We start from the raw sequence: 18,807 nt of genomic DNA on the forward strand, positions 1-18,807 counted from the left end.
TGGTAACCACTCTTCTATTCTCTACTTCAGTGAGATCAACATATTTAGCTCCCACATACAAGTGAGAACATGTGGTATTTATCTTTCTGTGCCTAGCTTATTTCACTTAACATAATATCCTTCAGGATCCTCCATATTGCCATGAATGACAGGATTTTATTCATTTTTATGGTGGAATAGTATACCATTGTTAAACTACAAAGTATTTAAATTAAATGTACAAGACCTCTAAAGAGGAGAAGAGTAGGTGGTTAAGAACTCAAGATTATGACTGAAGTCAGGGTAACTGAGTTCAAGTCCCAGCTCTACTAGTTAATAACTGTGTGACTTTTGACATGTTACTTAACCTGTCTGTGTCAGTTTTGTCTGTAAAATAGGGATAGCTAGATACTGCCACGTTACTGTGGGGTTTTTTTGTTAGTTTGTTTTTTGAGAGGGAGTCTCATTCTGTTGCCCAGGCTGGAGTGCAGTGGCACAATCTCAGCTTACTGCAACTTCTACCTCCCAGGTTCAAGCAATTATTCTGCCTCAGCCTCCCGAGTAGCTGGGATTACAGGTGCCTACCACACCTGGCTGCTTTTTGTACTTTTAGTAGAGATGGGGTTTCACCATGTTGGCCAGTCTAGTCTCAAACCTCTGACCTCAGGTGATCCGCCTTGGCCTCCCAAAGTGCTGGGATTACAGGCAGGAGCCACTGCTCCTGGCCCCTAAATTGTTTGTTAATCCAGATTATCTACCTCCTCAGCAGTGTATGAGCACTATCTCTTTACATTCTCTCAGAAGCAATTTTAAATCCAGAAGGAAGCACAGAAAGAACAAAGATCAGCCACTAAACCTTACAAATTAAGACTGAGCCTCAGAAAGAGAGAATGGTATATCCAGGGTGATAGAGGGGGATCATAACAGAGTCAGATCTGGAACCTAGACTTTTTGAACTCATTCCTAGGGTTCTTTTCACTGAGTGTAGAATTCACAAATTCACCAGGCATTTATTTTTTTATTTTTTGAGACAGAGTCTCACTCTGTTGCCCAGGCTGGAGTACAGTGGTGTGATCACGGCTAACTGCAGCCTCGGCTTCTTGGGCTCAGGTGATCCCTCCCACCTCAGCCTCTCAAGTAGCTGGGACTGTAGGTGCATGCCACCACCCCTGGCTAATTTTTGCATTTTTTTGTAGTGACGGAGTTTCCCCATGTTGCCATGACAAGTCTGGGCAACATGGAGAACAACAACTAGGCAACAGTCTGGGTTCAAGTGATCTGCCCATCTCAGCCTCCCAGAGTGTTGGCATTGCAGATTTGAGCCACTGTGCCTGCAATGAGTGTTTATCATGTGTGAGACTTTTGTGTTTGATGCTAAACATCTATGATATTATAAAATGTGTTTGATGCTAAACACCTATGATGTTGTAAAATCTTCACCACTCTAACATAAATTGTTTATCTCTTTATCTCCATTTTACAGCTAAGGAAATAGAATCAGAAAGGTTAAGTAACTTTCCTAAGGTCACAAAACCAGAATGTGGCAGGATAAGATTGGAACTCAAGTCTGTATTATTTCTGAGCCCTGTCTTCCTTACACCATATCTCAAATATAGCCATTTCAGGTGTTTTGTCTTTGCCCTCTTGTTCACTAACCTTTCTAAAACTTCTTCCCGTAATGCTCTGGAGTTATTCATACTCCTCATCCTGTTTTGACTTCCAGGCTAACCTCTGCTTTGTGGACATTGACAACCACTTCATTGAGTTGCCGGAGGACTTGCCACAGTTTCCCAACAAATTGGAGTTTGTCCAGGAAGTCTCTGAGATTCTCATGGCATTTGGAATTCCCCCTGAAGGGAATCTTCATTGCAGTGAGAGTGCCTCCAAGTTGAAGAGGCTTCGGGCCTCTGAGCTTGTCTCAGACAAGAGGAATGGGAACATTGCTGGCTCCCCTTTGCATTCCTACGAGCTTCTTAAGGAGAATGAAACTATTGCCCGGCTGCAAGCCTTGGTCAAGAGGACTGGGGTGAGCCTGGAAAAGGTAAGATGTGTATATTAGTCTGTGACACGTGTGATCTGTGCTAGGGTGCTGTCCTGGTGAAGTAAAGTGTGGGATGAGAAAGCACCCAGTTCTGGACAAGTCATATTTGTGAGCAGTGAAAGAATGTTCTGTATGGGGGACTCTGAATTCCATCTGGCAGATGTTATCCTAGTAAATACTACTTTAATCTAAATCTGGGTAGCTTCTCCTTTGAACATCCAGGAGAGTCTGCCATCATTCTATGTGAACACTACAGCAGAGTGATTGGAGAGAGCGTGATAGTAATCTTAGTGTTCAGACCTCTTATTTTTTGAGAGAGGTTCTTACTCTGTCGCTCGGGCTAGAGTGTGGTGGCACGGTCACAGCTCACTGCAGCCTCAATCTCCTGGGCTCAGGTGATCCTCCTGCCTCAGCCTCTCAAGTAGCTGGGACCACAGGTTCATGCCACCACACACAATTAATTTTTTTTTTTTTTTTTTTAGAGACAGGGTCTCACTATGATGCTCAGCTAGTCTCAAACTTCTGGGCTCAAGCAGTCCTCCAGCCTTGGCCTCCCCAAGTGGTGGGATTATAAGTATGAGCCACTGTGCCAGGCCCAGATCTCTTTTAGATCCATTGCCCTTTGAGTTTCACAGCAACCTAAGGCAGACAGAACAAGTATTAACTGTTTTATAGCCAAAGAAACCAAGGCTTAGAGATCCTAAGTGTTTTGCCTAAAGATTAAATGCCTAGTACGTAGCTGAACTGAGTCTAGAATCTGGTCCTCTTGAATTCTCACTGTTAAATTACTTTTATAAGTTACTTATAAACCAATGGACTAATGTAATAATCTTGTTGGGCTGTGTTTTAGTGAAATATTTCATTTTTTCTGCTTTAGTAGAGTAGATTTTTTCCTGCCTGGTAGAGTAGATATTTTTCAAAAATCATGGGCAGTTAAAGAGGAACAGAGAAATATTTGGTGAAATGAGAAAGGTTTTCTGGGCTGGATGTGGTGGCTCACTCCTGTAATCCCAGCACTTTGGGAGGCTGAGGTGGGAGGATCACTTGAGGTTGGGAGTTCAAGACCAATCTGACCAATATGGAGACACCCCGTCTCTACTAAAAATACAAAATTAGCCGGGCATGGTGGTGCATGCCTGTAATCCCAGCTACCGGGGAGGGTGAGGTAGGATAATCACTTGAACCCGGGAGGCGGAGGTTGCGGTGAGCTGAGATGGTGCCATTGCACTCCAGCCTGGGCAACAAGAGCGAAACTCTGTCTCAAAACAAAAAACAAAAGGTTTTTTTTTTTTTGCAGAAAGAAGTAAAGTGATATGAGGGAAAAAATAAAAAATCAAGAGAGCCAGAATTTAACCTCATTGCTTTGTTAAATTGACCTCCCATATTCCTTCCTTTCTCCCTGACCTTTGAGATAATTAGCACCTTTTCTTTCATGGCAGAATCTCTCTCTGCCCATAAAGATCTTATCTCCACTTTCATTGAGTTGTTGGATATCTTTAAGTGAAACTCTTTGATTTTTCTCTCCTTCATGTCTGAGTCTCTTTCCTTTTATTTGTTTTTTTTTTCCAGGTTTTCCTCTTTTGTTCTCATGATTTGCTGCTAAGTAAATGAGCACTGGAAAAAAATCAGATAAAAAAATCAGGAATTGTGTTCCTTGGGTTAAAAGGAAAAAGTGTGTGTGTTCTCAATTGCTTTTTCTTTTTCTTTAGTTGGAAGTGCGTGAAGACCCCAGCAGCAATAAGGATCTCAAAGTTCAGTGTGATGAAGAAGAACTCAGGATTTACCAGCTAAACATTCAGATCCGGGAAGTTTTTGCAAATCGTTTCACTCAGATGTTTGCAGATTATGAGGTGTTTGTCATCCAACCCAGCCAGGATAAGGAATCCTGGTTTACCAACAGGGAGCAGATGCAAAACTTTGATAAAGTGAGTGTAATCCTGCTTGGGAGGTGGTGAGGAATGAGAACTTGCCAGTTATGTCTTGAAGAAGTAGTGGAAAATTACTTGAAGTAGTAATGGAAGATTATTATACGCTGGAAACAAGTTTATGGTCCATTTGATGTTGGTCCATTTGATGTTGATAAAATAGGTCTTGTCGCTTATGAATAGATGTGCTGATTATTATTATCAGATGATTTACCTTCAGCCAAAGGGATCCTCTTAAGACAAAGATATACATGTAGAGTGAACATCAGGATTCTGGGAAGATTGGTTGACTCAGTAGATTACCCAAGTGAGTTTGTTCCAGTGTCAAAGTTTCAAGATACCTGAACTTACATGAGTGTTTTTGTTTTGTTTTGTTTTGTTTTTTAAATGTAGAGATTTTGCAGCTTGTTTTTCTTAAAGACCTAGGCAGCTCCAGAGAATAATTAACCTACTGGATTCCTCAGGCACATTGACATTACCCTTTTCCCTGTCAATTACTGCTTCTTTTTGGTCCCACCAGGCATCTTTTCTGTCAGATCAGCCTGAGCCCTACTTGCCCTTCCTCTCAAGATTCCTGGAGACCCAGATGTTTGCATCTTTCATTGACAACAAAATAATGTGTCATGATGATGATGATAAAGACCCTGTGCTCCGGGTATTTGATTCCCGAGTTGACAAGATCAGGCTGTTGAATGTTCGGACACCTACTCTCCGTACATCCATGTACCAGAAGTGTACCACAGTGGATGAAGCAGGTAAGGCCTCCTTGGAACTGTACATTCTAGCCTCTTGGATTATGTCATTAACATGTCCCTTTTCCTAAATATGCCAGCCTCTTTCTCTGTTTCTGCCTTTGCATATGTGGTTCCCATTGCCTGTAATCTTCTTCGTTTTTTTTTTTTTTTTTTTTTTTGCCTGGTTATCTTCTTCTCATCCTTTAACACTGTTAGTTAGGAATCTCATTGTATGTAATAGAGACCCTAATCAGCAGTGGGTTAAACAAATGGGGGTTATTTTTCTTATATTAGCAAGAAGTACAGAATTGGTGGTTGCTGGTATTGGCTCAGCTGCTCAACAATGTAATCAAGAACTGAGATTCTGTCTTTTTATTCGGTGAATCCTTGTTGTTGGCTTTTATGGTCATACTATTGCCTCTTTTTTTTTTTTTAAAAGGATGTCAATGAAAGCCTCATGGTTACAGAAGCTCTTTCTTTTCTGCCCTTTTTTCTGTGTGTGTGTGACACGGTCTCTCTCTGTCACCCAGGCCAAAATGCAGTGGTGTGAACATAGCTCACTGCAACTTTGAACTCTTTGGCTCAAGTGATTCTCTTGCCTCAGCCTCCCAAGCAACTAGGACTACAGGCTTGTGCTCCCATGCCTGGCTAATTAAAAAAAATTTTTTTTTTGTAGAGACAAGGTTTTGCTATGCTCCATCTGGTCTTGAACTTTTGCGCTCAAGTGATCCTCCTGTCTTGGCCTCTCAAAGTGTTGGCATTACACACATGAACCACCACACCCAGCCCCAGAAGCTTTTCATATTCACATTCGAGGCAAGAAGAGGGGAAGGTTGATGTCAGCTATATTCGCCATTCCACCTTTTTTTTTCTTTTTTTGAGACAGGGTCGGTCTCACTCAGTTGCTTAGGCTGGAGGGTAGTGGTGCAATTATGGCTCACCACAGCCTTGACTTCCCAGGCTCAAACAATTCTCTCACCTCAGCCTCCCAAGTAGCTAGGACTGTAGGCACATACCACCATACCCAGCTAATTTTTTATATTTTGTAGAGACAGAGTCTCGCCATGTTGCCCAGGCTGGCCTTGAACTCTTGGGCTCAAGCACTCTGCATTCCAAAGTGCTAGGATTATAGGCGTGAGTCACTGTGCCCGGCCTATTTTCCCACTTTTATCAGAAAGCAAAAGCTTTCCCAGAAATTTCTAACAACTTTCATTGTCTCATAGGCCAAAATCATGTTATATGATCACCCTCAAGTGCATGGGAAGCTGTGAAAGTGAACATTGAACTGGGTGTAACGTTACCCTGAACAGTATGAAGGTCTATAAGCAAGAAAGAAGGGGTGAATGAATTATGAGTAAGCAGTTGATGATATTTGTCACAAAAACCTAGCAGATATGTTTCCTTCTCTATGAAGCCTTCTCTGATGCTCCCAGACTGAGTCAGTTGATTCTTCCTCTGTGTTCCTGTGGTGCTTTGTGCATGCTTTTACTCAATCTCTAATTTTTATAGCTATCATTATTAGGGAACAACTTAAGGGCAGAGACTGTATTTACTCATTTTCTTACCCCCATTCTTCTAGCATTTTACCCAGCACATAGGTATGTTGTAATCTACACAAATGATTGAACATGTCCTTTTGTTTAGAGAACTCATCTACATCAGTTTAGCTAGAGAATGGTTTCAGCTTGAAGCATTAGATTAAGTGGTGTATTCACTTCCTGCAGGATGTTCAGTGTCCTTGTTAAGGCATTTTTGTATATTTTCATCATTCATTTGCCGCATTTTGTAGCTACCTACCAGATGCCGAACGTATAGCAAGTCTTCAAGAAATATTTGCCAAATGAATGAGTATGCCAGGCTTGTTTCTAGCCTTTGAACATATAACTGCTGACAGTTTAGACAAAGTCTTGCATTTTCTATTTCAAAGTCTTGTATTTTCTAGTTCAGGATCCTATGTCCTGAGTTAAAGTAGTCTAATTGCATGGACAACTTGTCCTCGAACCTTTGCCAAAAGGACTGTCATCTTAATGAGGGTCCTGGAACAGGGGCTGACAGGTAAAGAGAGAAGACTAGAAAATGTAAGGGAGATGTGATTTTGATTTGTGTGTGCCTAATTTCTCTTAACAGTGTCTTTTTGAGAACAAAGTCTTTTATTTTGATGAAGCCTAATTTATCAGTTGGATTATGCTTTTATTGTATCTAAGACATTTTTGCCCTACCAAGGTCACATAGAGATTTTCCCCTATATTTCCCTGTAGAAGTTTTATAGAGTTTTATAGAAGTTTTATAGTTTTAGGTTTTACATTTAGGCCTCTGATCCATTTCAAGTTAATTTTATAAGTAGTGTAAGTTAGGGGTCCATTTTTGTTTTTCATATAGATATTCATCTATTGAAAAGACTATCCTTTCTCTAATGAATTGCCTTTATGCTTTTGTCAAAATGTTGTTAGTTTGTATATGTGTTAGTATACTTCTGGATTCTCTGTTCTGTTTCATTGATCTGTTGGTCTACATTTATACCAATACCACACTGTCTTGATTACTGGAGCTTACATTAAATGATTACTGTAGCTTATATTAAATCTTGAAATCAAGTAGTGTTAATCTTCTAACTTTGTTCTTCTTTTCAAAGTTGTTTTGGCTATTCTGGGTTCTTTGTATTTCCATACATATTTAGAGTCAACTTGCCAACTTCTGCAAAGAAGCCTTCTGAGATTTTGATGGATATTTGACATCCTAACAGTACCAAGTCTTCTGATCCGTTAACATGGCATATCTTTCCATTTATTTAGGTCATCTTTAATTTTTCTCAACAGCATTATGTACTTTTCAGGGTACAGGTTTTGTATGTCTTATCAGATTTTTCCCTAAGTAGTTCATATTTTTTGGTGTTATTTTAAATTGTTTTGTATTATATAAATTTGGTACTATTGTATTGCTTTCTTAATTTTAATTTCTGATTGTTCATTGCTAGTATATATAACTGTAATAGCATAATTTTATATATTTATATTGTGTCCTGCAACCATACTAAAGTTACTTTTAATAGCTTTTTTGTACATCCATCAGATTTTCCACATAGACAGTCACATCACCTGTGAATAATGATAGTTTTACTTTTCCTTTCCACCACCCTGGATGCCTTTTATTTCTTTTCCTTTTCTTTCTTTCTTTTTCTTTTTTTTTTTTTTTTTTTTTTGGCTGTATTACACTGGCTAGAACCTCTAGTATGAAGTCAGATAGAAGTGGTGAGAGTGGGCATCTTATTCCTGACTTTAGGGGGAAAGCATTTACCGTAAGAATGATGTTACCTGTAAGTTTTTCATAGATAACCTTTATCAGTTAAGGATCTTACTAGCTTGTTCAGAGTTTTTATCTGAGGTGGATGTTGAATTTTGTCAAATATTTTTTCTGTATCTCTATTGAGGTAATTATATGGTTTTTAGCTTTAGTTTGTTAATATGGTGAATTATATTTTTTCCTTTTTTTTTTTTAAATGGTGATGGGGTCTTGCTCTGTTGCTCAGGCTAGAGTGCAGTGGTGTGGTCATGGTTTTCTGTAACTTTGAAGTAGTGGGCTGAAGGGATCCTCTTGTCTTAGCTTCCCGAGTAGCTAGGACAATAGATGTGTGCCACCATGCCTGGCTAATTTTTATTTTAAAAAAATATATATAGAAATAGCCTTCTTTATTCAGAGTAATATTCTTTACTGTGAAATTTATTTTGTTGGATATTAATAACTACTCCAGCTTTCTTTTGACTAGTGCTAACATGGTATGTCTTTTTCATTATTTTACTTTTAATCTATTTCTGTTTTTATTTCTTTTATATTTAAAGGGTATTTATTGTAGGCAGCATGTAATTGGGTTTTGCATTTTTATCCAATTTGACAGTTTCAGATTTTTAACTGAGGTCTTTAAACCGTGTACATTTAATGTGATTATTGAGATTGCTGGGTTTAAGCCTGTCATTTTGCTGTTTGTTTTTTATTTGTCCCATCTGTTCTTTGTTCCCTTTTCTTCTTTTTCTGCCCTCTTGTGTACTAATTGAATATTTTCCATTTTTTTATGATTTCATTTTATCTGCTTTATTGGTTTACTAGCTATAACGTGTTATTTTAGCTATTGCTTTAGGATTTATAGTACACATTTAACTTATCACAGTCTACTTTTAGGTGATATAATATCACTGTCCACATAGTATAAGAACTGTACAGAACTGCCAGGCACAGTCATGTTCTCCCATAGTCCCACTGTTTGGGAGGCTGAAGGGGGAGGATTGCCTGAGCCCAGGAGTTTGAGTCCAACTTGGGTCACATGATGAGACCCTGTCTCTAAACAACAACAGAAAAGAACTTCACAAAACTCTATTTCCGTTTCTCTCTTCCTAGCATATGTGGTATTGTCATTTATTTTACTTTTACATATGTCATAAAGCTCACACTACATGGTCATTTGTGTTTAAACAGTCAATTGCCTTTTAAAGAGATTTAAATAATAAGTACAAAATCTAATACATTAACTGTGTAGTTAGCATTTCTGGTGCTCTTCTTTTTTTTCTGTAGATCCATACTTCCGTCTGATATTATTTTCCTACTGCCAGAAGGACTTCCTTTAACATTTCTTGTAGTGTAGATCTGCTGGTGATGAATTCTTTCAGCTTTTGTAATTCTTTTGTCTTTGAAAGGTATTTTCCCTGAGTATAGGTTAATAGTTTTTTCCTTTCAGTACTCTAAAGGTGTTGCTCCAGGCCAGGCGCGGTAGCTCACACCTGTAATCCCAACACTTTGGGAGGCCCAGGTGGGTGGATCACTTGAGGTCAGGAGTTTGAGACCAGCCTGGCCAACATGGTGAAACCCTGTTGCTACTAAACATACACACACACACACACACACACACAGGCACTCAATTAGCCAGGCATGATAGTATGTGCCTGTAGTCCAAGCTACTCAGGAGGCTGAGGTGCAAGAATCGCTTGAACCCAGAAGGTGGAGGTTGTAGTGAGTGAAGATCGCACCACTGCACTCTAGCCTGGGCGACAGAATGAGACCCTGTCTCAAAAAAAAAAAAAAAAAAAGATGTTGCTCCTCTGTCTTCTCACTTTGTAATTAGTTTATTCTCATGCTGCTATGAAGAAATACCCAAGACTGGGTAATTTATGAAGGAAAGAGGTTTAATTGACTCAGTTCCACATGGCTGGGAATGCCTCAAGAAACTTACAAGCATGGTGGAAGGCACCTCTTCACAGCACAGCAGGAGAAAGAATGAGTGCCAGGAGGGCAAATGCCAGATGCTTATAAAACCATCAGATCTTGTGAGAACTCACTCACTATGGCGAGAATAGCATGAGGGAAACCGCCCCTGTGATTCAATTACCTCACACTGGGTCCCTCCCACCACACATGGGGATTATCACAATTCAAGGTGAGATTTGGGTGCAGACACAGAGCCAAACCATATCATACTTCCATTGTTTTCTGATAAGAAATCTGCTGTCATCCTTAATTTTGATCTTCTCTATATGCAAAATGTCTACTTTCTCTAGCAGATTTTAAGATTTTCTTTTTATCACTGATTTTGAGCAATTTGATTATGATGTGACTTGGTGTAGTTTCCTTCATGATTCTTGTTCTTGCGGTTCATTGTGCTTTTTAGATCTGTGGATTTTTTTGTTTACATCAAATTTGCAAAAATTCTGGCCAGTATTTCTTCCAGTAATTTTTCTATTGTCCCCATCCCTACCTTAGGGACTGCAGTTACACATATGTGTAATATCTGGGATTGCGTAAAATTATCCCAGCACCGCTGATACTCTTTTAATGGCAACAGCTTTTTCTCTCCCTCTGTGACTTCTTTGGGATAATTTCTGTTGCTATGGCTTCAGGCCCACTTAGTTTTTCTCCTGCATTGTTGAGTGTGCTTTTAACCCAGCCTGTGTATTTTTCATCTCCACAGCTTTCACCTTCAGACGTTTGAGTTCTATGTTTCTGATTTTTTGTTGTTGTTGTTTGTTTGTTTGTTTTTAAGAGGTTCTGCTTTGTTGCCCAGGCTGGAGAGCAGTAGTGCAATTATAGCTCACCGTAACCTTAAACTCCTGGGCTCAAGTGATCTTCTGGCCTCGGCCTCCTGAATAGCTAGGAATAAAGGTGTATGCCACCATGTCTGGCTCATTTTTTTTTTTTTTTTTACGAGATGAGGTCTCAAAAACTGTGTTGCCCAGGCTGGTCTTGAAGTCCTGGCCTTAAATGATACCCTCACTTTGGCCTCCCAAAGTGCTGGGATTACAGGTGTAAGCTACCAGGTCCTGGTAATCTTTGATTAGATGCCAGACACTGTGAATTTTACTATTTGAGTCCTGGATACTTCTATATTCCTATAAATATTCTCAATCTTTGTTCTGGGATATAGTTAAGTTACTTAGAAATAATTCGATTTCTTTGTGTTTTCCTTTTTCCTTTGTGTTTTCCTCTGGCAGGACCAGAGAATCCTTTAGGCTGTGATTAATTCTCCACTACCGAGGCACGGCCCTCTGAGTACATTACTCAGTGCCCCATGAGTGATTAGGTTTTCTAGTCTGGCAGGTGGGGACAGGCATTATTCCCAGCCCCGTGTGAGCATTTTGTATTGTTTCTCCTAATCCTTTCCAATGATTCTTTCTCCAGCCTTGAGTAGTTTCTTCACTTGTGTGAACTGACCCATTACCCTGCTGAATACCCTGCAGATCCCCTGGATTCTCTGTCTTCCCTGGTACCATTCATATGAACTCTAGCCACCTTGGTCTCCTTAACTCAGGGAGTCCACCAGTCTCTGCCTAGACCTCCCTCCCTGAGCCACAGCCTGGAAGCTGTCTCTAAGCAGTTAGCTAGGATAGTTCTAGGGGTTACCTCATTTGTTACCTGTTTCTCAGGGTTCCTGTCCTTCATTGCGTGATGTCCAGTGTTTTGAAATTTATCATTTTATATATTTTGCATGGGTTTTTTCCTATTTGCAGGAAAATCATTCCCTTTTACTCCATCTTGGCTGGAAATGGAAGAGTAGCTAGATTTAAAAAAAATGTTTGACTTGATTTGTGTGTGTATTTATGTGTGTATGTGTTTGTATTCTCATCCAGAGAAAGCAATTGAACTACGTCTGGCAAAAATTGACCATATTGCAGTTCACCCACATTTACTTGACATGAAGATTGGACAAGGGAAATATGAGCCAGGCTTCTTCCCTAAGCTGCAGTCTGATGTACTTTCCACTGGGCCAGCCAGCAACAAGTGAGTCAACTCCAGGGAATCACTGATCCAACTCCCTAGCCATAATAGGGTCATCTAGTATCTGGGCTAGGGCTGTTATCCCCAGAAGACCGTGTAATTTTGTAAAGTAGATATGGAGAAGACCCAGACTATCTAGGTTGTTCGCTTATTTGAACAAGAAAGTATGTGACAGAATGTCTTTCAGTTCTGCCTCCACTATGCAGATTGGGATAGCTCCATATGTCCAGGACCTGCAAAAAGCTGCAAATGGGTTAAAATCATCTCATGCCTGGATCCCATTCAACAGCAAGCTAACATTGTATTTATTAAATGGCAGTTGAAATAATCAGAGCCTGAAATGAAAAGTAGATAAGTTAGCAGAATTACTCATTAGTTGCTTTTGAAGATGACTGTATCAAAGCCCAGATAGAGTTAAGTGAATATAGTTTTAGATCTATATGTCAAGTGTTTGTAGATGTTTCAAGAGAGACATGTTCCCTGAGGAGGTATCTCTCTCATGTCCAGTCACTCATCTTTAATCTGCTCTTCCTCAAGGTCTCTGAGCTGTCTCTGGTGACTTCTTGGTCATTTCCTGTGTCCAGCATTGGCTCTTAGTCATTCATGTTTTCTCCTGTTAGTTGACATTGCTTTTTAAGTGAGACATTATTAATTGCCTGCTTTGATGCTGATGTGTTAGGTGGACGAAAAGGAATGCCCCTGCCCAGTGGAGGCGGAAAGATCGGCAGAAGCAGCACACAGAACACCTGCGTTTAGACAATGACCAGAGGGAGGTAAGATACCTTAAGAATGACAAGGATGACCTTGCTATCATGCTGTGCGCTCCTTCTCTTTCTCATTTCCTGTTCTCTGGTCTGATTCAAATGTCTCAGCATTGACCTCACCCCATAAAGAAGGCTTAATAATAGGTCTAGTTCCTGATATCTGATGGTGGGCCTGGGTTATCACAAATCAGAATGTAGGATGTTTTACAAATTCCAGCTAGCTACTAACCATGTTGTAATTACTCATGCATGATGCTCCCTGGGGAGTTTGATAGGAACCTCAGAAGTTAGGAGTCTGAAACTTGGGAGAAATCCTTTAAAAATTGGTGTTTTGTGTGTGTGTATGTGTGTGTGCGCGCGCGCGTGCACGCGCGCACGTGTGTGTATAGGAAAAAAGTTAATTTTTTTAAATTCTTTTTTTGTTTGAGACAGAGTTTCGCTCTTATTGCCCAGGCTGGAGTGCAGTGAAGCGATCTCGGCTCACTGCAACCTCCACCTCCTGGGTTCAAGCGATTCCCCTGCCTCAGCCTCCTGAGTAGCTGGAATTACAGGCACCACCACCACGCCCAGCTAATTTATGTATTTTTAGTAGAGATGGGGTTTCACCATGTTGGCCAGGCTGGTCTCAAACACCTGACCTCAGGTAATCCGCCTGCCTCAGCCTCCCAAAGTGCTGGGATTATAGGTGTGAGTCACTGCACCCGGCCCAGAAAGAAGTTAATTCTGTTAGAGTTTTTTTCCTGCTGTTTCTTACCTTAAATTAAAACAGATAATCTTGGCTTTTTTTTTTTTCCCCCTTCTTCTTCAAAAGACTAAAGGAGAGGAACATTATTATCAGGTACCTGGAAACACAAGATTCTTGAATTTACCTCCTGAATCTTCATTGCTCGTAAGCTGAGTTTCTCAGCTCTACTGTAACTTGCTTCTTAAGTTTCTAGTTATAAACTTCAGGTTGTAGACCGTGCCTTACTTAGTTGCAAAGAAGTTGTGAAAATGAGTGTTAACTTCAGAAACCTATTTCAGTAATTTATCTTTGAGAAAAGATCCTATAATTTTCATCTTGCACAGATAGAACCCAAGAAGGCACACTGTTTTCATGTGTCTGGCAACTCAGTGAATTGGAAAATAAGTAACATATTCTCCCTTTGCTATGTTTTTAATGAATAAATTAAAATTGTAAGATATGGTTATGAATTTTCAACTGCTGATTTATAGGATATAGTTACACTGAAATTTTTTTTTTTTTGTGAGAGTAGCATAAGAAATTTTGGTTATTTGTGTTATTTTAAAAGTCTGTCTTCCACCTAACTTCCTCATTACTATTTTCAGCAGTGTTTATTGACCACTTTTTCTTGGTCAGAATCACTGAGTGTATTAGTCCGTTTTCATGTTGCTGATAAAGACATACACAAGACTGGGTAATTTACAAAAGAAAGATTTAATGGACTTACAGTTCCACATGGCTGGGGAGGCTTCACAATCATGGTGGACGGCAAGGAGGAGCAAGTCACGTCTTACATGGATGGCAGTGGGCAAAGAGAGAGCTTGTGCAGGGAAATTCCCCCGTATAAAACCATTGGATCTCGTGAGACTTGTGCACTATCACGAGAACAGCTCGGGAAAGACCTGCCCCCATGACTCAATTTCCTCCTACTGGGTCCCTCCCAAAACATGTGGGAATTGTAGGAGCTACAATTCAAGATGAGATTTGGATGGGGTCACAGCCAAACCATATCACTGAGGTATCAAGGAATCCTTTGCTAAAGCAAAAAAAAAAAAAAAAAAAAAAAAAATCACTGAGGTAAACACTTTGAAATACAAAGGTGACAAAAGAGGTTAGTCTTGTCCTCAGGGAATACCAGTTGATATAAGGGAGCAAAGTCAGACAGAAAGATAACTTCAGGAGAATAATCTTTTGAAATGACCATATGAGGAGCAAACCAATGTTTGATTACTGATTAGAAAAAGCAGAGGTTACTTCGACTTGGGGTCATCATCAAACAAGATGATTTGGAAGAGGAGTAAGCATCTCTTTAAGCCTTAGAGAAAGATGGGATTGTTAGAAGAGCTTTTATTTTATTTTGAGATGGGGTCTTACTCTGTCACCCAGATTGGAGTGCAATGGTGTAATCTTGGCTCACTGCAACCTCCGTTTCCCAGGCTCAGGCGTTCCTCCCGCCTCAGCCTCCTGAGTAGCTGGGACCACAGGCACACACCACCATTCCCGGCTAATTTTTTTTTTTTTTTTTTTGTATTTTTGGTAGAGACAGGATTTCTTCATGTTGCCCAGGATGGTCTCAAACTTCTGAGCTCAAGTGATCCACCCGCCTCAGCCCCGCAAAGTGCTGGGATTACAGGCGTGAGCCGCTGCTCCTGGCTGTTTTTCTTTCTTTTTTTTTTTTCTTTTTCATCTCCTTGGAGCTGTAAGAAGAGCATTTCAAGTAGAGGACATGGCAGGATCTAAAGTTTGGTGTGTAAATGTGTAAAGGAGGCTGTGGGCAGAATATTTTGGAGGAGGGTGGTATGGAGATAGCTAGCAAGTTAGGAGACAGGTAACAGCAGTCCAAGAATAGTAATTGGACCCTAACCTTGGTGGGTTGGTAGTAGAGACAGATTAAGGGGCCATAAGATAGAATGGACAGAGTTATGCCACTGGAATAAATATGGGGGAAAGGAGAAGTTTAGGGTAAAAATGTTGGTCATGAACCTACTGAGAGGATATCAGAGTGCATTTTACTGCATTGATGTGGGTTCCGTGTTAAACAACATATGAAGAAGAATAACCGGCACATTATACAAAATAATTGCAGTTGTTGTTTTGAGTGTGCAGTCTTATTTTCCAGGCCTTAATTTTATACTTAATGATAGAAAGGGTAGATATCTTTATGGGCAGAGGAGTTAAATTCCTCTCAGCTTGGTGGGGGAACTTATTTTCTCAATGTTACACAGACATTTGAGATTTGCTGTAGTCATGTGTTTTTTGACTCTTGTATCTTTTTTTTTTTTTTTTGGCGATGGAGTCTCACTCTGTTGCCCAGGCTGGAGTGCAGTGGCGCGATCTTAGCTCACCACAACCTCCACCTCCTGAGTTCAAGCGATTCTCCTGCCTCAGCCTCCCGAGTAGCTGGGATTACAGGCATGCACCACCATGCCTGGCTAATTTTTGTATTTTTAGTAAAGATGGAGTTTCACTATGTTGGCCAGGCTGGTCTTGAACTCCTGACCTTGTGATCTGCCCACCTCAGCCTCCCAAAGTGCTGGGATTACAGGCATGAACCACTGTACCCTGCCTGACTCTTGTATCTTTAAATCAAAGGTAATTATACTATTCAGGGAGTGCTTTACATCTGCTAAAACAGAAATCATCTGTTTTTCCCTTTAATACAAGAATTAAGTTAAAATTTTTGTATTCCTAACTATCTGAGCCTAGAAAGAGGCAGCTAAGAAAGTGTGAGAAAATAAGCTGAGCACGGTGGCTCATGCCTGTAATCCAGTACTTTGGGAGACTGAGGCAGACAGATCACCAGGTCAGGAGATAAAGACCATCCTGGCCAACATGGTGAAACCCCTTCTCTACTAAAATACAAAAAAGTAGCCAGGTGTGGTGGCATGCGTCTATAGTCCCAGCCATTCAGGAGGCTGAGGCAGGAGGATTGCTTGAGCCTGGGAGGTGGAAGTTGCAGTAAGCCGAGATCGCGGCACTGCACACCAGCCTGGCAACAGAGCAAGATTCGTCTCAAAAACAAAAAAAAAGAAAATGTGAGAAAATAATGCCCTCTTCAGGCACCCGTCAGTACTGGTGACCTTTGGTTTATGTACTTGGACACAAGGGGTCTTTATTTTTCTGTTTGATGTAGAAGTACATCCAGGAAGCCAGGACTATGGGCAGCACTATTCGCCAGCCCAAACTGTCCAACCTCTCTCCGTCAGTGATTGCCCAGACCAACTGGAAGTTTGTAGAGGGCCTGCTGAAGGAATGCCGCAATAAGGTAAGCTGTGGACATCTCTGTATGTGTGCTATTTCTGTTAGCAGCCAAGGTAAGACCAAGGATTGGCTCTGACCACTCCCTCTGGATTTTAAAAATACTGTTGGCTGGGCGTGATGGCTCGTGCCTATAATCCCAACACTTCGGGAGACCATGGCAGGAGGATTGCTTGAGCCCAGGTGTTCAAGACCAACTTGGAGAATGTAGTGAGACCCTGTCTTTACAAAAGTATTAAGATGGGCATGGTGGCACACAGCTGTAGTCCCAGATACTTGGGAGGTTGAAGTGGGAGGATTGCTTGAACCTGGGAAGTCAAGGCTACAGTGAGCTATGATTGTACCACTGCACTCTTGCCTGGGCAACGGAGCAAGACTCTGTCTTAAAAAAAAAATCATTAATATAATGAGACAGTACTAATTTTAAGGTCCTGTTAGTTTGAAATTAGGTATATTTGTTTTAAATAAAATATACCATTAATTGAGAGCATGCATGCTTTGATTGATATAAACTTAATGTATATTCCATAAAAATGAACAACAAGCCAGGCGCAGTGGCTCATGCCTGTAATCCCAGCACTTTGGGAGGCTGAGGTGGGCAGATCACGAGGTCAGGAGTTCGAGACCAGCCTGGCCAACATGGTGAAACCCTGTCTCTACTAAAGATTAGCCGGGCGTGGTGGCGTGCGCCTGTAATCCCAGCTACTTGAGAGACTGAGGCAGGAGAATTGCTTGAACCTGGGAGGCGGAGGTTACAGTGAGACGAGATTGCATCATTGCACTCCAGCCTGGGCGACAGGGCGAGACTCCATCTCAAAACAAACAAAAATAACAGAGAGATGTAGTTTTTAATTTCATAAAAAACTTATTTTTAAGACAGGATCTCACTATATTGCCCAGGCTCATCTTGAACTCCTGGGCTTGAGTGATCCTCCTACCTCAGCTTCCCAAGTAGCTGGGGTTCCAGGCATAGTTTTAAATTTTCAACATTTTACAGTACTTTAAATCAGACTAGTCTTCACTCTGACTTACTTCAACAGATTAGTCTTACATATATGCAAATGTTTTTGTCCCTTTATTTTAATCTGATAGTAATGATATCTTTTATCTAGAAACATAAATTTGCTGAGTACCTACTATGTGCCAGGCTGAAATGTGTCATTCAGTTTAAGCTTAGATTGTTTGGATGTTCTTCTCTGTTCTACAAAGACATTTATTCTTAATTTTTAATGTTTTAGTTATGAATTTATATGTCTTTTCTAATAAAAAGAATCTTTCAACCAAGTCAGCATACCATAATTTTAGGGCAGTTCAACTATCTCAGTTTCCACTACATCCTATTTATTTATCAATGGAATAAAAATAGTTTCCTGCACTTTCAGTTCTCAGTGGTGCCCATTTGAAGTGATATTCGTTTATAGGAGGAAATAAAATATACTGTCTCTTGCAGAAGAAATTATTAGTGTTTAAAGCTAGATTGGCAGGGCACAGTGGCTCATGCCTGTAATCCCAGCACTTTGGGAGATTGAGGTGGGTGAATCGCTCGAGCCCAGAAGTTTGAGACCAGGCTAAGCAATGTGGTGAAACCCCATCTCTACCAAAATTAGGCGTGGTAGTGTGCATCTTTAGTCCCAGCTACTTTGGTGGCTGAGATAGGAGGATCATTTGAGCCCTGGAGGTCAAGGCTGCAGAGTGAGACCCTCTCTCAAAAAAAAAAAAAAAAAAAAAAAAAAAAAAGGCTGGTTAGTGTCTCAGTACTGATATTTTAAATTCAGTTTAAAAAAAACTCTGGCCAGGCATCGTGGCCTGTGTGTGTGCGTGTGTGTGTGTGTGTGTGTGTGTGTGTGTGTGTGTGTGTGTGTAAAACTTCTGTCAGTTTACTCTGAGTAATATCTGTGATTTTTTTCCATACAATTTTGTCTCTTCTGCCTTTCTGCTGTGAAGAACACTGGTGATGCTGCATTTCTACATTTTTTTTTCTAAGCTGCTGGACTGTCATTCTTTTTTTTGAGATGGAGTCTCATTGTGTCGCCCAGACTGGAGTGCAGTGACGCAATCCCGCCTCACTACAACCTCCGCCTCCCAGGTTCAAGCAATTCTCTTGCCTCAGCCTCCCGAGTGGCTG

General features: G+C 40.6%; 1 protein-coding gene across 7 annotated transcripts in view; it reads left to right on the plus strand.

The window, feature by feature from the left end:
- Nucleotides 1–18,807, plus strand: part of LOC105488754 (DENN domain containing 5A) — a 130,494-nt gene that overhangs the window by 86,979 nt on the left and 24,708 nt on the right. For 6 of the 7 annotated variants that reach the window (XR_011610839.1, XM_011753147.3, XM_011753149.3 and 3 more), the window contains 6 exons: nucleotides 1,703–2,020; nucleotides 3,730–3,945; nucleotides 4,466–4,700; nucleotides 11,789–11,939; nucleotides 12,616–12,709; nucleotides 16,558–16,689. Coding sequence is in view for 6 of the 7 variants with exons in the window: in XM_011753147.3 (XP_011751449.2) it covers nucleotides 1,703–2,020; nucleotides 3,730–3,945; nucleotides 4,466–4,700; nucleotides 11,789–11,939; nucleotides 12,616–12,709; nucleotides 16,558–16,689 (1,146 nt within the window). In the remaining variant the exon portion in view is untranslated. Of the gene's footprint in view, nucleotides 1–1,702; nucleotides 2,021–3,729; nucleotides 3,946–4,465; nucleotides 4,701–11,788; nucleotides 11,940–12,615; nucleotides 12,710–13,511; nucleotides 16,530–16,557; nucleotides 16,690–18,807 lie in introns of those variants that run through there. The other variant, XM_071075119.1, reaches the window with a different exon arrangement.

Source organism: Macaca nemestrina, chromosome 12 (assembly GCF_043159975.1).
Source record: "Macaca nemestrina isolate mMacNem1 chromosome 12, mMacNem.hap1, whole genome shotgun sequence".
NCBI classification, from domain to species: Eukaryota; Metazoa; Chordata; class Mammalia; order Primates; family Cercopithecidae; genus Macaca; species Macaca nemestrina.